Below are 17,390 nucleotides of genomic sequence, written 5' to 3' on the forward strand. Positions count from 1 at the left end.
CATGAGGAAGCCTCCATGAATTCCTAAAATGCAAGATTCAGCGATCTTCTAAGCTGATGAACATGGAGGTGCTGGGAGAACAGTACTCAGAGAAGGCACAGAATCCCTTCCCGCACAGCTGGCCCTATGCGTCTCTTCCGTCTGAATATTCATCTGTGCCCTTGATCACATCCTTTTACAATAAACTGGCAAGCAGTAAGCAAACAGTTTTCCCAAGTTCTCTGGGTCACTCTATCAAATAAGAGGGAGTCATGGGAACCTCAGATTTATAGTCAACTGGTCAGAAGCAGACGTAACAGCTCAGAGTTGTGATTGGCATCTGAGGGGGAAGTCTCCTAGGGCTGAATCCTTAACCTGTGGGTCTGACACTATGTCAGAACTGAGATGCAGGACACCACGTGGTACAGGGACAACCATGCACACAGGTGGTGACCAGAGGTATAAGAAATGATGTGTTCTATAAAAGCAGGAAAGGAGACATGAAAAAGGTGGAGAACTGGGTTTTCCCTACCCAGGGAAAGACTGAGTAGTTTGTTACACAAAGAACTGATTTTTCACATCAATTTAAAATCTTGAAATAACAAAGACAAATAACAGCAATGAAAAAATGTCTCTATAATTCTATCAGAGGTAATGACATACATCACCTTGAAGTTTCCCTAACAACATGGCAAAGTCAAATTAGTCAAATATTATCTTAAGATATTAACTTTCACCCCTCACTGGCTCCTTCAAGGATATCTGACATGGTCACCAGAGAAGTACAGGAAGATTTAGTTTAAAAAATTTTAAAGGGAAACTCGCCCAAAGGAGCAGCAAAAGGGGTCTGGAGGCCCACCCAGGGGCTACGCCAGAAGAGAAGGGCAGCATTTTTCCAGACTTGGTGAGCCCACCTCTGCCTTCAGCACCCTGCCTGTCACAGGGCTGTGGTGGGTTTCAGGTGTTATCAAATGTTCCTTTGTTTTCTGTCTTTAGAGTGCTACAACAGCAAGTGTTAAAATGTAGTGACGTGGAGACTTTGTACTATTGCACTATTTGTCAGTGTCAATGCTCTGTGATAGGTACTTTCTAAAATTATACACACACACACACACACACACACATACACAACAACTCTGATGATTATAGAGAAACAAGGGGAAGCATTTAGGATGTTACGTAAAAATGCACAACACAAAATAATACATGGTTTGCAAAATATACCAATCTGTCCTGGGGAAGGAAAGACGCTAACATAAAAACAGTTGCTGTGTAAAGATAGTCCCAAATGTCTTTTTTCCCCTTTAAAGATAAACTGAATATGATTGTGACTTGTCATCTCAGTGTCATTTTCCCCTCACCTCTCAAAAGCAATTTTTTAAACAAAGAATTTTAAGGAAAAAAAGTCATTCTCATCATTTTTGTGCTTTAGGGAGTTGGGAACAGGGGGGAATTCTCTATACTGTTTTCTCATTATAAACTAATTGTTTTTAAAACTGTATCACTAATTTTACTCTCCAGCAATGTTCTAGACAATGTTCTAGGATTTCTAAGGTAAAATAAAACTCCCAGGCCCCCAATTATAAAATATCTGCCATCCTTACCAGCTTTGCACATCATTGAAGCTAGCAATTTAGAAACAATGGAGCCTCTTTTTCTCATCTTGCACTGCTTGCTGTATGGAAAGTAGGGAATCACCCCGATGATGCTCTTGGCACAGGAGGTCTTACATGCATATACCATAATCAGGAGCTCCATGATGGTGGTGTTGACATCCCTGTAACCCCAAAGAAAAGCCCAGAAAGAAATGTAAGACACAAGACAGCCTCTCCCTGTTCCAACAAAGAACCAGCAATGCACTGCTCTCTCCAAGACTGAAGGCTCAAGACACACACACAAAAAACTCCAATAAATTCCTGCCTTCTCACAATGGGGGTCTCCATCAGCTCCCTCCACATTCCCTCTCAGTCTACGACCATATTTCCTTTTTCACTGGGAAAAGTACACCAAAGAGACCTTCCAGACCCCGACCCCACAAGCATCTGCAACCCTTCCAGTCAGCCTGGGCACCCCCCCATTAGAGCAGAACTTGCCACACCAAAGTTGCCACATATTAACTCCTCCATATTATGCTCTCATCCCTAGGCCCTCTTGCCTTCTGGAAGACATGGCTCCAGCAATCTACCCTCTCTAATTCTGTCATCCATTTGTTAAGCAAACCCGGCTCATATCTATCAATCTACATCATTTCTTCCATTGAAAAAAAACTCGAGCACATTTCCCACTGCCTCATTTCTCTGCTCCCCTGTGTAGGACACCTCAAAAGAGTTGTCCACACTCTGAAAGAGAACAAGTAGAGGAACCAACAGTGAGTGAAAGAAACCAAAGTTCCCAACTATGCCCCCAGGAACAGCATTTTTCTGTGAGTTGAAACAAGGCTTTCCATCACTAAACTCAAACAATAAAAATCTTAGACCGGCAGGAAAAATTAACTGAATGGACATAATTTTTTAAAAATTTTAATAAATTGCCATTGTTTTACATCCCTGTTAATTTTTTGACAGTATAAGGATTTCTCCCCTGAGGTGTGGTCACCGTAGCTCTCCCACCACCAAAGCACCCATAGTCCTCCACTACTGTCCACTGTGCTCCCCTCAACTCCCCCAGACCCTGTCCTCACTTCTACTCAACCCCCCCGCTGCTTCCTGGATGTCTCAGATCTATGGTCAGTTTTTAAGGGTTAGTTTTAAAGTTTGTCTTTGTCTGATCTTCTGTTTGGTTTCTCTAATTCCAAGTCAGTGACACCATCAGGTATTTATCTTTCCCCTTCTCACTTATTTCCCTTAGCATAATCCCTTCCAGCTCCATCCACGCTGCCACCAATGGCATAAATTTATCTTTTTTGATCACTGAGTATATATCACATATTCTTTTTTTTTTTTTTAAAGATTTATTTATTTATTTATACAAGCACTGGGTACAGTCAGAAGCGCGGGAGGGTGAAAGAATTCACAGAGCCAGAGCAGGGAACAGAACAGACAGACTGACGAAGAAATACACTGCTGAGGGGAGCAGCGGGCTGCAGGAGAGGTCTGCGCACCATGTGGCAACCTCGCCAGGGGCCGGGGAATGAAGCGGCGCTGCAGAGGCTGCGGGCAGCTTTGCAGCCCAGCGTTCAACCACTGAGCCACCAGGGGAGGCCCCTATATCACATATTCTTGATCTACTCATCTGTTTTGGGGCACTTAGGTTGTTTCCATATCTTGGCTATTGTAAATAGTGCTGCAATAAACATAGGAGTGCAGGTTTCTTTCTCAATTAGTGTTTTTGTTTTCTTTGTATAGGAGTGGAATTGCTGGGTCATATGGCAGATTCAATTTTAGTCTTTTGAGGAACTTCCACGCTGCTTTCCATAGGGGCTGGTACACAGAATTTTCTTACTTAAATTTTTTTCTTATTGATCTAGGGCCTACCACTAGACTATACTAAAATGAAGTATAAGATGCATCTGACAAAACCAAATTTTAATGTTGTCTATTTCACCGTATTTCGCAAAGAAAACCATGACATCCTGGATTTCTACAGTCTAGCTACAACTAAGAAGCCCTGTTCTAACATAAGCCTTCAACACAGTACTGAACAATGCAAAATGAGACAGAGAGAAAATCAGGGGGGTGGTTTTGGCTAAAACACTAAGAAACTAAGGAAACAAACTAAATGCCACAACATGGGTACATAGGTAACGAAGATGTGGCATAACATAAAATGGGATATTATTTGCTGTGAGAAAAGAGGATAGCCACATCCCACCATTTGCAACAACATGGATGAAACCTTGGTTCTTCATGCTAAGTGAGAAAAGTTAGAGAAAGACAAGTATACAGTATCAGTTACACATAAAACCTAAAAAATCAAACAGGTAACAGTAAAATGGGGATGGGAAGATAAGACTAATGTTACAAACTTGCAACAAGTAGTAAAATAAGCCATATAAAACTAATATAATGAATAGAGGCAATATTATATAATTATGTAAATAAATATCACTATGATAATCATATTACAATATATAAATGTACCAAAGCAACACAGTTGTACACCTTAAATCTACAATGTCCTATGTCAAATTTATTCAATGAAAAAGTAAGCAAAAAGAGGGCCTCCCCTGGTGGCTCAGTGGTTGAGCACTGGGCTGCAAAGCTGCCTGCAGCCTCTGCAGCGCCGGTTCGATCCCCGGCCACTGGCGAGGGCCCCCACATGGCGCGCAGACCTCTCCTGCCACCCGCTGCTCCCCTCAGCAGTATACTTCGGTCCTTCTGCCTGTTCTGCTCCCGGTTCTGGCTCTGGTGAATTCTCTCACCCTCCCACGCTTCTGACTGTACCCAATGCTTGTATAAATAAATAAATAAATCTTTAAAAAAAAAAAAAAGTAAGCAAAAAGAGTCTCTACTCTTAATACATGGTTATTTCCACCCTTCCTAATACTCAAAGCACACAGAGGCAGCAGTTATGTCAGAAAAATTAAGGGAGTAAGATATGCTCATTGTAAAACTATCTTAATCCTCTGATCTAACAAACTCATTATTCTAAATCAAAAACCCAGAAAGCTACAACACTTCTGTGGGATAAATACTCACTTTGAAATAGTCTGGATGATGAAAACATCTTTTCCCCTCACGGACTCTTGGATTTGTACTCTTGTTTCTGGCAGAAAAGAAAAAAAGAGAAGGGATAAAGAAGGCATATAATTTACATTTTCAAAAATATACCAAAAACCTGCATCATACTCCAATGTCACAATAAATATGGAAATGTAATTGTTATAAAATGCATTAGGATTACAGTGTTACAAACAATAATAAACATACTGCCCATTAAACTTTCTAAACATGCTTAGTCACATGACCTGCAGAAGAGGGAATTAGATTCCTGACTTGAAACAAGTAAATCTGTCCTTCTCAATTTTTATATATGAGAGCTGAACCTATCCTTCTAAGAAATGATATACTCATTTGTTTAACCAGTAATAATTAAGAATTATTAGGCACACAATGTTAGAGTGCTGTGAGAGTCAAGACAAGGTCCAATATCCCTACTCTCAAAAAATATGTGACCAGTCTCAAAGAAACAATCAGACAAATCCAGAATGGACATATTATAAGACACTTCCTCAAAAAGTCAACATCATGGGAAGAAAAGAAAGAAAAGGTAAGGGGACTCTTCTAAAACAGAGAAACTAAAGTCAAAACAAAAAATAAACAGATATATAAGGTTCTTTAGGACAACTATGGTGATCTGAATATAGAATAGCTCTTAAATGACTGAAAAACTAGTAGTTTCATTGAATGTGTCAACAGTATTTACTTTGTAAGAGAAAGTCCTTACTTTTAGGTGATGGATGGTCAAGTACTCAGGGCTTAAGTGCCGATTTCTGCTACTTACTTCAAATGATTCCACATATACATAATCACAGCAAAATGTTACATAATCACACAGCAAAATATTAACTAATGGGCCTTCCCGGTGGCGCAGCGGTTGAGCGATGGGTTGCAAAGCTGCCCGCAGCTTCTGCAGTGCCGGTTTGATCCCCGGCTGCTCCCCGGCCACCGGAGGAGGGTCCCGCATGGCGCGCAGACCTCTCCTGCTGCCCGCTGCTCCCCTCAGCAGTGTACTTTGGTCCTTCTGCCTGCTCTGCTCCCCACTCTGGCTCTGGTGAATTCTCTCACCCTCCCGCACTTCTGACTGTACCCAGTGCTTGTATAGATAAATAGATAAATCTTAAAAAAAAAAAAAAGAATATTTTAAAAAATAAATTAAAAAAAAATATTAACTAATGACTCCAGGTGGTACATATATATATGGCTCTCTATTATACTATTCTCCCCTCTTTTTTAATCTTTGAACATTTTCACTAAAAATGTTCAGGAAAAAAACAGAATGCAGGTTAACAAGGAATGTAGTAGCATGGAAAGAGAGTGCATTTCAGAGTCAGAGAGATCTGGATTAGAATTCTGACTCTGCTGCCTCTGGGACCCTGTACTGAACACCATCCCCAAACTCAATTTTCACTGTCTGATAACAGTCAGGAATCTACAAATGTTAGTGCCCTCCTTCCTCCCCAAGAGACACCAAGTATGTTCTCCCCCTCATTCACCAGCCTGGAGGGTGGACCAAGCTCCTCTGAACTTCTACCACCACTCTCTCATCTTGCCATAACCCTCCCTTCCAGACTAGACACAGGACATCATCCAGCTCTCTTCATCAGCAGAATCTTCTCTAAACTCTCCCTGCATATTGTCTTCGATTACATTGTTTTCTTACTAAAGCCACATGGGGATCTTGGCAGACAGGAAAGGAGGCAGTAATGGAGAAATAAATAGGGGAAGGAAAAAGTTGTCCTTTTCTGCAAAGACTCTTGAAGATTCTATAATATTTAAGTACTTGACAAAATTCTATAGTGGAAAAGGGGAGGTAACTAACAGTTAATGAGCAACTGCTCAGTTACTGTGTTACACACACAAACCATCCCACTTAGTTCCCAATTTACTGACTAGAAAAATTAAATAATTTGCCAAGGATAAGCTGTGGGACTCTCAAGTCCATGCAAGCTGTCCTCTTGCACTCCTGCTAGAATGGTCAAACACCCACCATTTCTAAAGCAATTACAAGGATTAAGTAATGCACGCTTGTTACAATTTTAGATGTTTATTATATATAGATCAATTAACAAAAAGCAATTCCTAATAAGATTTCCTAAAGTTTAACCCATAGCAGTTTACATGGAGGTAAATAACAACTAACTAAAACTGGGCTGCACAGTATTTACTTATCCTGCCTAAGGTGACATAAATTCAACCAATGACTGAGCTAATGTTTTCATGCAGCAGATGACCAGCTAGTATGTGTGTGTGGTTTTAACTGAACAAGGTCTAAGAACTAAAGTTCAACCCCCGGATGTTCTATATAGAACCCCCAGGATTCTATATCTAGCTCCTATTAGTGAGAGCTAAAATACCACTCTCAGCCATTTTGCCAGCCTCACTTCCTGTGAACAGAACTAACCACACACCGAGTCCATCTGTCCCAATGGTGGAGGATGAAGTGCTGAGACAGCATGCCATATTCTACAAAAAGATCAATATTATGCATATCCAAGAGAGCTCACCTCTGTTAGGTTCCTGGTAAACCTGCACTTTGCCCATCTCCACCCCCAGCCGCCTAGAGAAGAGAAAGGAAGAAAAAGTTGAAAAGGTAAGAGAACAGACTCAATACCTTTACTGCTTGAAGATGATTCATACATTGATAAAAACAAAACAAAGCAAAATAAAATTCAAAGTGGATATTAAATTGTTGGAACTTTATTACCTAACACCTCACCCAACCCCATGTCTACCTAAGAAGGCCAACATCATCCCCTCAGCCTCACTGACCATTTCCTCATGCTCTCTTTACTCCCTGCACACCACAGGGCCTTTAAACCTGCTGCTGCTGCTTCTGCTGATGGCTTTGCCCCCAGACTCTCACTCAGTGGTTCATTCAATTTCTCAACTCACATACCATCCCTTTAATTTAAAAGGCATTCGAGTACCCAAGCTAAAGCAGAGCCACCTGCCCCCATCCCTCCTCTCACACTGTTTCCTCACAGCATTAAACCATCTGATGTCATCGTTTGTTTTGACTCTTCTCTTGTGGTTCCCCACTAAACGTACAAAGGAAGGATCCTGTCTTGGTTTTGCTTGTTCACTGTTAATGTCTAACATCTAGATAAGGCCTAGTATACAGTTTGGGTTTGATATTTACTTAATAACTAAAATTATGTCAAATTATGAACTATTTTCTTTATTGTTCTTTATACTCAAAATAATGCGACACATATGCAGCACCTGACAATCTGGCACTCATGAGGCATTCAATAAATATCTTTTGAATGAAGGCCTCCCTGGTGGCACAGGGGTTAAAGTCTCAGTGTTATCAAGCTATTCCCAGCCACTGTGGCAAAAGTTCATTTTCGGCCAGGGAGCCTAAGCCACATGGCACAGCAGACCTCTCCTGCCTTGCCCGCTGCTTCCTTCAGCAGTGTATTTCAGTAGATCTGCCTGTTCTGCTCCCCACTCTGTCTCTGGTGAATCCTCTCATACCCTCCTCCCCTACATCTCTGGCCTACACCCCAGTTCTTCAACACAAAATAAATAAATCTTTTAAAAATAAATAAATATCTGTTGAATGAATGTGTAGGGAATTACAAGAGTTTACAAAAGATTATCCCTTCATATATATATAGATGACACAAAGATTAACTACAGAATATCTGCTGTAACAATCAGTGTTAATCCAGTTATCAAATTTAAAACATCACACAATGAGAACAGATTTTAATGGTCCAGTTATAAACTCACTCAGCAATTTTCTTTGAAAGCTCCATACATGATAAATTAGAATTTGCTGAAAACAACACCAGACCTCCCTTGGTGACGTTCATCTTGTTTTGTAATTCAGGTGGCGCCACACAAAACATCAAAACCTTCTTAGTTTTCCAATTCTCAGAGCCTAGAAGAATACAAAAACATCAAGAACTGCCACATGGATTACATATACCTGGGTGGATTTTTTTTAATAGCAAATGAGTTTACCTAAAGGAAATTAGTTTTCACCATAATAGTCTTTGATATTTAAGTAATATATGAACAAATACAAAGTTTATTTAGATCTAGGGCTCCAAATTTATGGAAATAATGTTATCAGATGATTTAACTAGTTTTCATGACCACTGGGAATAAATGATAAACTTACAAGAAAGGTGGAGCTGAAGAGCTCAGTGTTTTACTGTTTGCTGCTTAAAGTCAATTATGGACAACCTCCTTTTATTCTCTGACAACAAAATTCCTCCTGGATTAACACACAAAAAATGGCAGAGCCATTAGGAAGGGTATGGACTGATTGATCATTAAATGATGAATAAATGACCCATCTACGCCCACCTTTTCCTATAATACCTGTTTACCATAAACTCCCTCCATTCCCCCTCTCCCTGGCCTTACAGCTGCCTCTCCAATACCCTGAGTCATCTCTAACACTGAGCTTGTCATCTGCATTTTTCTCCACCGGAACACAAGGTAAACTCAATTACATCTTTGAAAGAAAGTGAAGTGACACCCACATGGCAGGCAGCAGGGCACAAACAGAAAGGGCCATGGCCTAGAAGTTAGCAGCTGAAGTACTAACCCTCCCCACCCCCCACTACTAACATGCCCTTCCACCTTCAACTCTCTGGACTGAGTGCCCTCGTCATGCAGGGAGGATGCAGACTGGATGAAAACAGCAAGGAGTAGGCAGTGGGGGTCGGGGTTGTCTTCCCAGATAGCCCACTACAATGCCTTGGTTGTTTGTTTACTGGCAAGGGAGAGCTGGAGATTATAAAAGGGCTTAAAGCCATGTAGATCATTTTTGTTATTTTAAAATTTTAATTATACAAGTCATACAAAAATACATTCTCCTTATAAAAAACTGAAAGAAGATAGTTAAGGCTAAAGCCACCAGCCCCAACCCCAGCCTCCTCTCCACCCACCTCCCCAGTTCTTGGTAGTTTAGTATGGACACATTCACACAAGTGACACCACCCCCATAAACAATAATGTATGAAAAATATATTTGTAGCATTAAAAAGTATCACTGTACAAATCTATCTATTACCTGCATTTCTGTTAAAACAATATACTTTGACAATCTGGGCTGTGAACCACAGACCCATCTTTGTCCTCTGTAACTGCTGCCTGGTATTCTGTGGCAGGGACACCCCACATTTAGGAGGTCACCATCCTAAAAGGTGTCATTGTGCACAGGGCATGTCTCTCTGCAGTCACTGCAAGAAGGGAACCACTGGGTCACAGTGGGGTGCAAGTTATGGTCCCACCAGAAGGCTAGAGGAGCGCAATTCCCACACAGCACCTCTTAAGGGGCATTCCACAAAGGGAAATATAGGGCACTAAAATGGACGGTACCCAAAACCTAGGAATTACAATGGAAACATTTACAACACTGACCCAAGACCTGAGATCAAGGAGGACCACTGCAGCCTCCATGGAAAGTGGCTTCAGACCAGCAAGGAGCAAACTGTATCCCATGGGCCCAACCTGGTCCCTCCAAAGCTTTTTCTATAAATAAAATTGTATTGAAACACAGTCACCCTCATTGTTTATAAACTGTCTATGGATTCAATGGCAAAGCTGAATGTGGCTCACAAAGCCTAAGTATTTATTATCTGGCCCCCTACTGAGCAAGTTGTTGAGCCTTGTTTTACAGCATAGTGTCAGGCAGTGGCTGGTATAACTGAAAGAAAGAACACATTTAATCATCAATACTAAGAGTTGGAAGTGATCTTAGGTGTCTTCTAACACCATCTCTCAAGCAATCTTGGTGTTTTGGAGCAGTGGGTACCGGTCTAGGAAAGGCTTTGAAGTCACTCATGTTTGCATCTTGGCTCCTACACCCCCTTGACTCACTGCAAAGCCTGTAAGTTAAGTAGCTTCTACTAGCCTTGTCCTCACAACTGTGAATATTGATTTCTCAAGCGTATACAAAATTAATCTCTGTAGAGCACTTAACACAGTGCCCCATGTAACAGATATGCTTGGCAAATGGAAGCTACATATGAATCAACTTCATATTATGGTATCAAACAAGTACAGTAATATGCATGGGACAGTCATCTTTTCACATTGCCAACCTTCAAATAAGAAGCTACTTAAAGTGCATCAGCATTTGTGGAAGAACTCAGAACACTTAGAATGAAATATCTTGGGGTTAAAAAGAGATCTGAAAGGAAGTTCGATCCATCTAGGAAATTCCTGCCAAGGAACCACTCCAGATGTGTAAAAAGCCTGAGACCGGTGCCCGCTTCCTGTGGGCCCATTCATTCCAAATTCTTCCTCAGTATGCACTAAGATTGCTCTCCCTGAAAAGCTGTGTGGAGGTTCCTCAAAACACTGAAAATGGATCTATAATATGATCTAAAATCCACTCCTAGGAATTAACCCAAAGAACACAAAACACTAATTCAAAAGGAAGCCTGCATTCCTTTGTTTATTGTAAATAGCCAAGATATGAAAACAACCTAAATGTCCCAAAACAGATTAATGGATCAAGAAGTGATATATACATAATGGAATATTACTCAGCAATCAAAAACGATAAACTCATGCCATTTGCAGCAACATGGATGGAACTGGAAAGGGACTACGCTAAGCAAAATAAGTCAGAAGGAAAAAAGATAAATATGGGATAGCTTCACTTATATGTGGAATAGAGAGAAACCAAACAAAGGGTCAGAAAAAAGCTGACGATAGATCTGAGGTATACAGCAGGGGACACAAAGGAAACAGGGTGAAAACAGGGACTATAGTGATGGATCATGGGTGCTATGGAGGTGGGAAAACTACTGGGACTACACCTGAGGGGAGAATCAAATACTGTACAAAAATTAACAAAGATGTGAGAAAATAAATTTAATTAAAAAAAAAAAGACTGCTCCCTCAGAAGCCTCCACCCATTAGTCTTTTCCTTTCCTCAAAGATTTATGGGAAATATCAAATTCCTTTTCTGTAAGACTGACTTCAACCTATCTCAGGATGGTTCTCTTGCTTCCATGCAGTCTCTTCTCCACATTGCCATGGTGTAAGTTGATTGATCATGGTGTAAGTTCCTTTCATCACTCTGACTGAGGTCTTTTTGAAGTTCATCTTTAGATACCTGGTTTCTATAATCAAAACATAAGATACCCTCAAAATAGCACAGGTGGGAGGGTCCATTTGGAAATGGTTATCAGTACAGTCATTGCTCTATGACTATTCATTTCACAAGCTGCTCAAACATAAGGGCTGTTGCTAGTTTTAGATCTTTTCCCTATTGGAAATTTACCAAGCCTCAAGAAAAGTGAGGTTTAAAGATTATCCTCAGAAGCATAATCATCGCCAGAATGGGGCTGGCAGCAGGCTCATTAGCACAAGGCTGTAGTGTGAAATGGAGAGTAAAGAGAACGCTCCAATTTTCCTCCCATAAACAACAGTCGCTTTTGCATTTATCCTAAATTTACTCTAAAAAGTGTGAGATTTATAAACAATACAAAAACACACCTTTTTTTTTTTTTTTTTACAGAATCTCAGCACCTTTCAAAGAGCAAATCACAATCCTTTTTGAATGAGATGTGGCAAAACCTGTTTAGTCTCATGAATGAAAGCATGCTGAAAGACCACTTGCTTTGGATGTGCTAGCAGTCATTTCAAAACCACGCATCCATAATCCACATGAGGAGAAGAGCAAGGCCAGCATTAAAGTGTGCTGCTTGCTCTCCAAAGTGTCCACTGTGTAAACACCTTCTATCTAGAAATAGCGGTAGGAATGTAAAGACTTGCATTTGCCTTCCACACTTACTAACTCCCGGGATGTGGGCAGGTCACTTGCCCTCAACAGGCCTCAACCTTTCCCTTCCTCACAGCTGAGATAGTTGCCTAGTAAAAATTACTTCCCCATTGAAAGGTAAGGCCACAACAGCAGATTTTTTTTTTAACTATTATATTCTCTGTTATATATCCAATACCTGAAACAGCACTGGCATGCTGGAGAAGCTCAGCAAATGTGTTAAATACCCCAACCTCCATGAGTTACAATGATTTACAAATGCAACCGGAAGCAGTTTGGAAACTAAAAGTCAACATAAAACAAATTATTATTTTTACTAGTGAAACCTCTAAGAATATATTAAATATATATATATATCAGTATTGGAGAGAATTAGAAGGGCAAAACCGAAACTGAATTAATCTTCCACACCTCTGTGATCCCAGGCTCTTTGCTAATCCATCAAAACTATTTCTTCGGGCTGACATTTGCTGAGTGCTCTGAATTCTTATAACTCAATAAAACGAGTACTACACCCATTTCTGACATGGGAAAGAGAGTCTTGGAGATGAAGAAACTTACTCAAGGCTGCATGGCTCTGAGCTCCAAACATGACCTCAGCTTCAGTCTGATCTGTAGTACAGTTGTACACAATAGCAGGCTGCAATGACGGTCTCCCAACACCACAAAAAATGACTTTGACACCCCAACGAATTCCACATGACTGCGAGAGGAATGGGTCAAGTATCCAGATGCCTATTGTAAACATACCTTGCCAATAGGAAATGCCTATTGTAAACATACCTTGTTTGAGTAACAATTAATATGAAGTGCCAAAGGAATACCTAACTTTGATTCAGTATTTCACCTTCCGGGAATTGACTCCAAGGAAAGAAAAAGCTATAAACTCAATGATGGGCACGTGAAGACTTTTTTAAGAGGGGTTACACAGGACACATGGAAAGGTTCCATAATGAGGTAATTAAGTAAAACTCTGAATATATACATTCAATATCGTAAAAACTGTAAATATCCAGCAGCAAAAGCGCCTATGTTGAGTGAATAAGAGAATTGTGTCTCCTCTAATCAAAACTGGGTAATAATGGTATAGACCAGGAGATCGGGGCTCAATCACGTGGGTGAATTATTTTTATTTGTGCATGTAAATTTCTTAAACATTAGAAATCACACTTCCTCAAGCCCTAAGTCCCCTTTCCGCATTTCCTTATTCCTCACAAAAACTGAACACCCAAACTGCGCCAATACTAAAATGGGGGGAGAAGGGGAAATCCTTATCATCAATGTAATGTACTGATTGGGGCAAAACATTTGAAAGCAGAGTATCTAAAAATTACCTTGCGGTCCTCCCTCAATCTCTGCTGGGTGAGTTCTGAGTGCTACCCTTTTGGGGCTACCACAAATGTCGGCGACCAGCAAGGCCAGTCAAGTTAAAAGCAGGGGTTCTGTCCGATTAAACATCGGAGATGGCTGTTCTGGGCTTGTTTTCTGAACTGCCCAGCCGCAGGTCCCACAACCAGGACTTCACTCGCACCGGTGCCCGTAAGGTGGGCTGAGGAGAGGGGCGCGGCGCCCGCGCGCCAGGCGATCTCCGACAGGAGAAGGAAGGGAGGTGGCGGCTTCCGGCGCGAGGCCGGGGTCTCCCCTCCGTACCCCCGGCCGCCGCCCGAGATCGCGCCCCGTCCGCCAGCCGGCGCCGCGGGGCTCCCCGCCCCTTGCACCTGCGCCCCGCATCGCCGCAGCCCGCCGGTCCGCGCCGCCGCTTGCCGCCGTCTCCCGCCCGCCTACCTGGCCCCGACCCCAGCCCCGGCCCCGCCGCAGCCTCCGCTGCCGCAAGAAGAAAGCGCCGGGTCTCCGGGCAGCGTCTCTAGGAGCAAAATGGCGACTCCATGCGCAAGAACGGCGTCCGCGACGACTGCGAGGCCCGGGGGCGGGGGCGGGGCCGGGGGCGGGGCCAGGAGCTGGGACCGCGGGGTCACCTGGCTCGGGGTCGTGGGCGTGGCCCAAGGGAGGGGGCGGGGCGGGGCCCTGCGGCCAGGCAGGGGGTGGGGCCAGGCCAGCACGGGGGCGGGGCGGGCGGGCCTCGAGGCCCCTGGGGTGCCGCTCCCGCGGGTGCGGATGTGAAAGGGAGAAACCGCTGAGAGGAGTGTGAGCTGAGTATGAGATCTGGAATTACAGATGTCTGGCTCAAGTCTTTACTGGCTGTAACCTTGCGCGAGCCACGTCACCTTCTGAGCCTGAGCTGCACTATTCACCTCTTCGCCATTCCTACTTAAACATCTCGGTTCAGTTGCCATTTTCAAGTCTTCCCTAACCCACCCACCCCCAAAAGAAGCCCTATTACTTGTCATTTCCTTTTATTAAGCTTTTCGTGGTTGCTGAATAAAGTCAGCGTGAGGATTGAGATAACAACTGCAGGGTTTTTAGTACAGTTCCTGGCATGTAGTAAGTGCTTTATTATTATTATTTCCACGTACTTGGTTGGACTTTCTTTTTTTATTATAAAGAAATGGATTCTTTTGGTAGCCATTGCTTGAATTCTTTCTAATTTAAGAATTAGAACACTTTAGCCTTTTATATAATATTGTAAACACAGATCAGCAAATGTTATGTGTCTGGCCAGGTCTTCTTAAAAACTCACCCTATACAAGCCGTAATTTATTCTAACAAGTTAATATTATCTTCATTTCAATAGTTGTGGGTACTGAGACACCAACATTAAATAACCTAAGCAATGACAAAAATTAAAAAATAAAGTGGACAAGGTTATAACCTAGATGGTCTGACAACAATGTCTGCAATAAACTAACCCCTGTACCATACCACCTCTCCAGTTGTGCTTTGGATTTTTCACAAGGAGGCTGAAATCACCCATTGGAGGTTGCCCAACTCACTGGAAGCAGTCTTCATAGCCCAACCTCTTATTCTACAGTTGGCATATACAAGGATATCAGCTTATAAATTACAAATCAGGTGGTTCTTCATGAAATGGAGTCCTTGGAGATATTTCCTTTGCCTGACAACTATACAGGGACACCTCTTGGCAAAAAGCAAGGCCCACAGCACACTGACAGAGGAGCGTGATACGAGTTTCTTCCAGTGGATCTCTGTTGGATTTGTGGCCCTTCTTCTGCACTATTCTAACCTGGAACATACCCCACTCCTTGCTTGGGTTGCATTGGCTCTACCCTTTATAGCTCAGGTTGGCAAATGATTAAATATGGCCCATCACAGTCACATTCCTCCCAGTTTGCTGATTCACTTCAAGAATAGGCCTCTGAATCAATCTGAGCCCACGAGACCCAATCCCCAACGCTGCATGGGACAGTGGCTACATGCTCTGTGTTGTTGCTGCTGGCAGAGTACCTGGAGGGGTAACCACCAAAGAGATGGTGAGAGAGGGAAGGACAAAGGCAGCTCACTTGAGTTTAACAAGAAGTTAAAGTCAATAGGTCCCTGCACTTCTCAATTACAGGGCCCAATAAATTCCGCCTCTCCACCCTCTGAAGCCAGTGCAGATGGGATGCCCACTGCATGCCAGGGTCGGGGTGTTCTCCGCCCCACCTCACCCACCCCACTTCTCATTTTTCTTCCTCTCCTGCCTGATCCTCCACTCTTGAAATATGTCTTTGCCTGTGCTCTTCTGACCTCTGGGAATGCACTTCCTCCTGCAGTCCTCTTTACCATTAACTCCTATTTAAACATCTCAGTTCAACTGTTCAAGTCTTCTCTAACCCACCCACCCAAAAAAAGCCCTATTTCTTGTAATTTTCCTTTATTAAGCTTTTCATGCTTGCTGATTACTGCTAATTATATATTTATTTGAATTACCTTCCAAATATCCCCACTCCAACCCCAGTGTGGGGAGACCCTTGTCTCTTTTGCTCATCACTGATTCCCAGTATCCAGCACTGTGCCTGGCACAAATATGATACTCAAGAAATGTCTGTGTCTAAGCCTGGAAGACCCAAGGAAAAGAATCCTTGCTCTAGTTTCATAATAGTTTCTCAGCAGAGTTTTAAGAGGCAGCACAGACTTCTCTTTCAAATGATGATGGAAATGGAAACAGAGGCACTTGGCCCAGGGTCTGTATCTTGCCTCCTCTCAGCTTCAATTTCCTCACCTGAAAAATAAGCACTAAGGGGAACTCCCTGGTGGCACAAGGGGTTAAGACGCAGCACTATGGGCTATCCGCAACCACTGCAGCATGAGTTCAATCCCTAGCCAGGGAGGTAACCCACATGGCACAGCAGACTTTTCCTGGCTCGCCTATAGCTCCCCTCAGCAGTGTATTTCAGTTAATCTGCCTGTTCTGTTCCTCATTCTGTCTCTGGTGACTCCTTTAACCCCACACACACACACCTCTGACCTATACCCCAGTTCCTGTATGCATAAAAAATCTTAAAAAAAAAAATAAGTGCTAAGATTGGCATCCATCTGGGGACTTAGAGTGACTTTCCAATGGAATCCAAGAGTAAGAGGCCATCAGAGGAAGCTGTTTTGCAACTGCCTCTCCACCCTCCCCTCACATCTCGGGCCAGCAGGAATGAATAAACAAGTCATTGGTTTTCCCTAAGTGGAGGAAGACCGCAGCCTGTCTGGCCTTGAGAGGCTGCAGATGCAGGTGCCTGGTCACTAGTCAGGGGGACCTTCGAAGTTTCTGCCCTTGCGTCCTTTCCCTCATCTTCTACTCCCCCCTCCAAAAAAAAAAAAAATGGAAAGTGCTTCATTGTCTTTCAAGACTATTAATATTGCTCATTATAAACAGAATTCGGACCAAGAGAAAAAGCAAAAGATAATTGCCATTACCTCACCGTGGAGAGATAACCACGCTTAACATTTTTTAACCTCTCTTTTCACTTGACAATTTAATGAAGACATTATTCATGTTAAAGACTTTAGCTCAATGTTATTGTCAGGTGTGCAATAACCATGGGCAAAAGAGCATAAACTTGAAAACCAGATCACCTGTATCCAAATTCCTTGTCCTCCACTCACTA

The 17,390-nt window shown here is 42.5% G+C and overlaps 1 protein-coding gene across 6 annotated transcripts in view; it reads right to left on the reverse strand.

Moving 5' to 3' along the window:
• The window catches only part of PRPSAP2 (phosphoribosyl pyrophosphate synthetase associated protein 2), a 32,908-nt gene extending 18,612 nt beyond the window's left edge, over positions 1 to 14,296 (reverse strand). Inside the window, exons 1-6 of one of the 6 annotated variants that reach the window (XM_037492078.2) lie at positions 14,179 to 14,296; positions 8,770 to 8,865; positions 8,376 to 8,526; positions 7,145 to 7,197; positions 4,617 to 4,683; positions 1,584 to 1,756 (exon numbers count right to left, since the gene is read on the reverse strand). In XM_037492078.2, the coding sequence (XP_037347975.1) occupies positions 1,584 to 1,756; positions 4,617 to 4,683; positions 7,145 to 7,197; positions 8,376 to 8,494 (412 nt within the window). In that variant the 5' untranslated portion in view covers positions 8,495 to 8,526; positions 8,770 to 8,865; positions 14,179 to 14,296. Of the gene's footprint in view, positions 1 to 1,583; positions 1,757 to 4,616; positions 4,684 to 7,144; positions 7,198 to 8,375; positions 8,528 to 8,769; positions 8,866 to 10,019; positions 10,131 to 11,587; positions 12,110 to 12,954; positions 14,000 to 14,178 lie in introns of those variants that run through there. The other 5 variants (XM_037492080.2, XM_037492077.2, XM_037492079.2 and 2 more) reach the window with 5 other exon arrangements.
• Between the last annotated feature and the right edge of the window lie 3,094 nt (positions 14,297 to 17,390).

The sequence above is a fragment of the Talpa occidentalis genome, unplaced genomic scaffold (genome assembly GCF_014898055.3).
Source record: "Talpa occidentalis isolate TD23 unplaced genomic scaffold, MPIMG_talOcc4v2.1 talOcc4.7, whole genome shotgun sequence".
NCBI classification, from domain to species: Eukaryota; Metazoa; Chordata; class Mammalia; order Eulipotyphla; family Talpidae; genus Talpa; species Talpa occidentalis.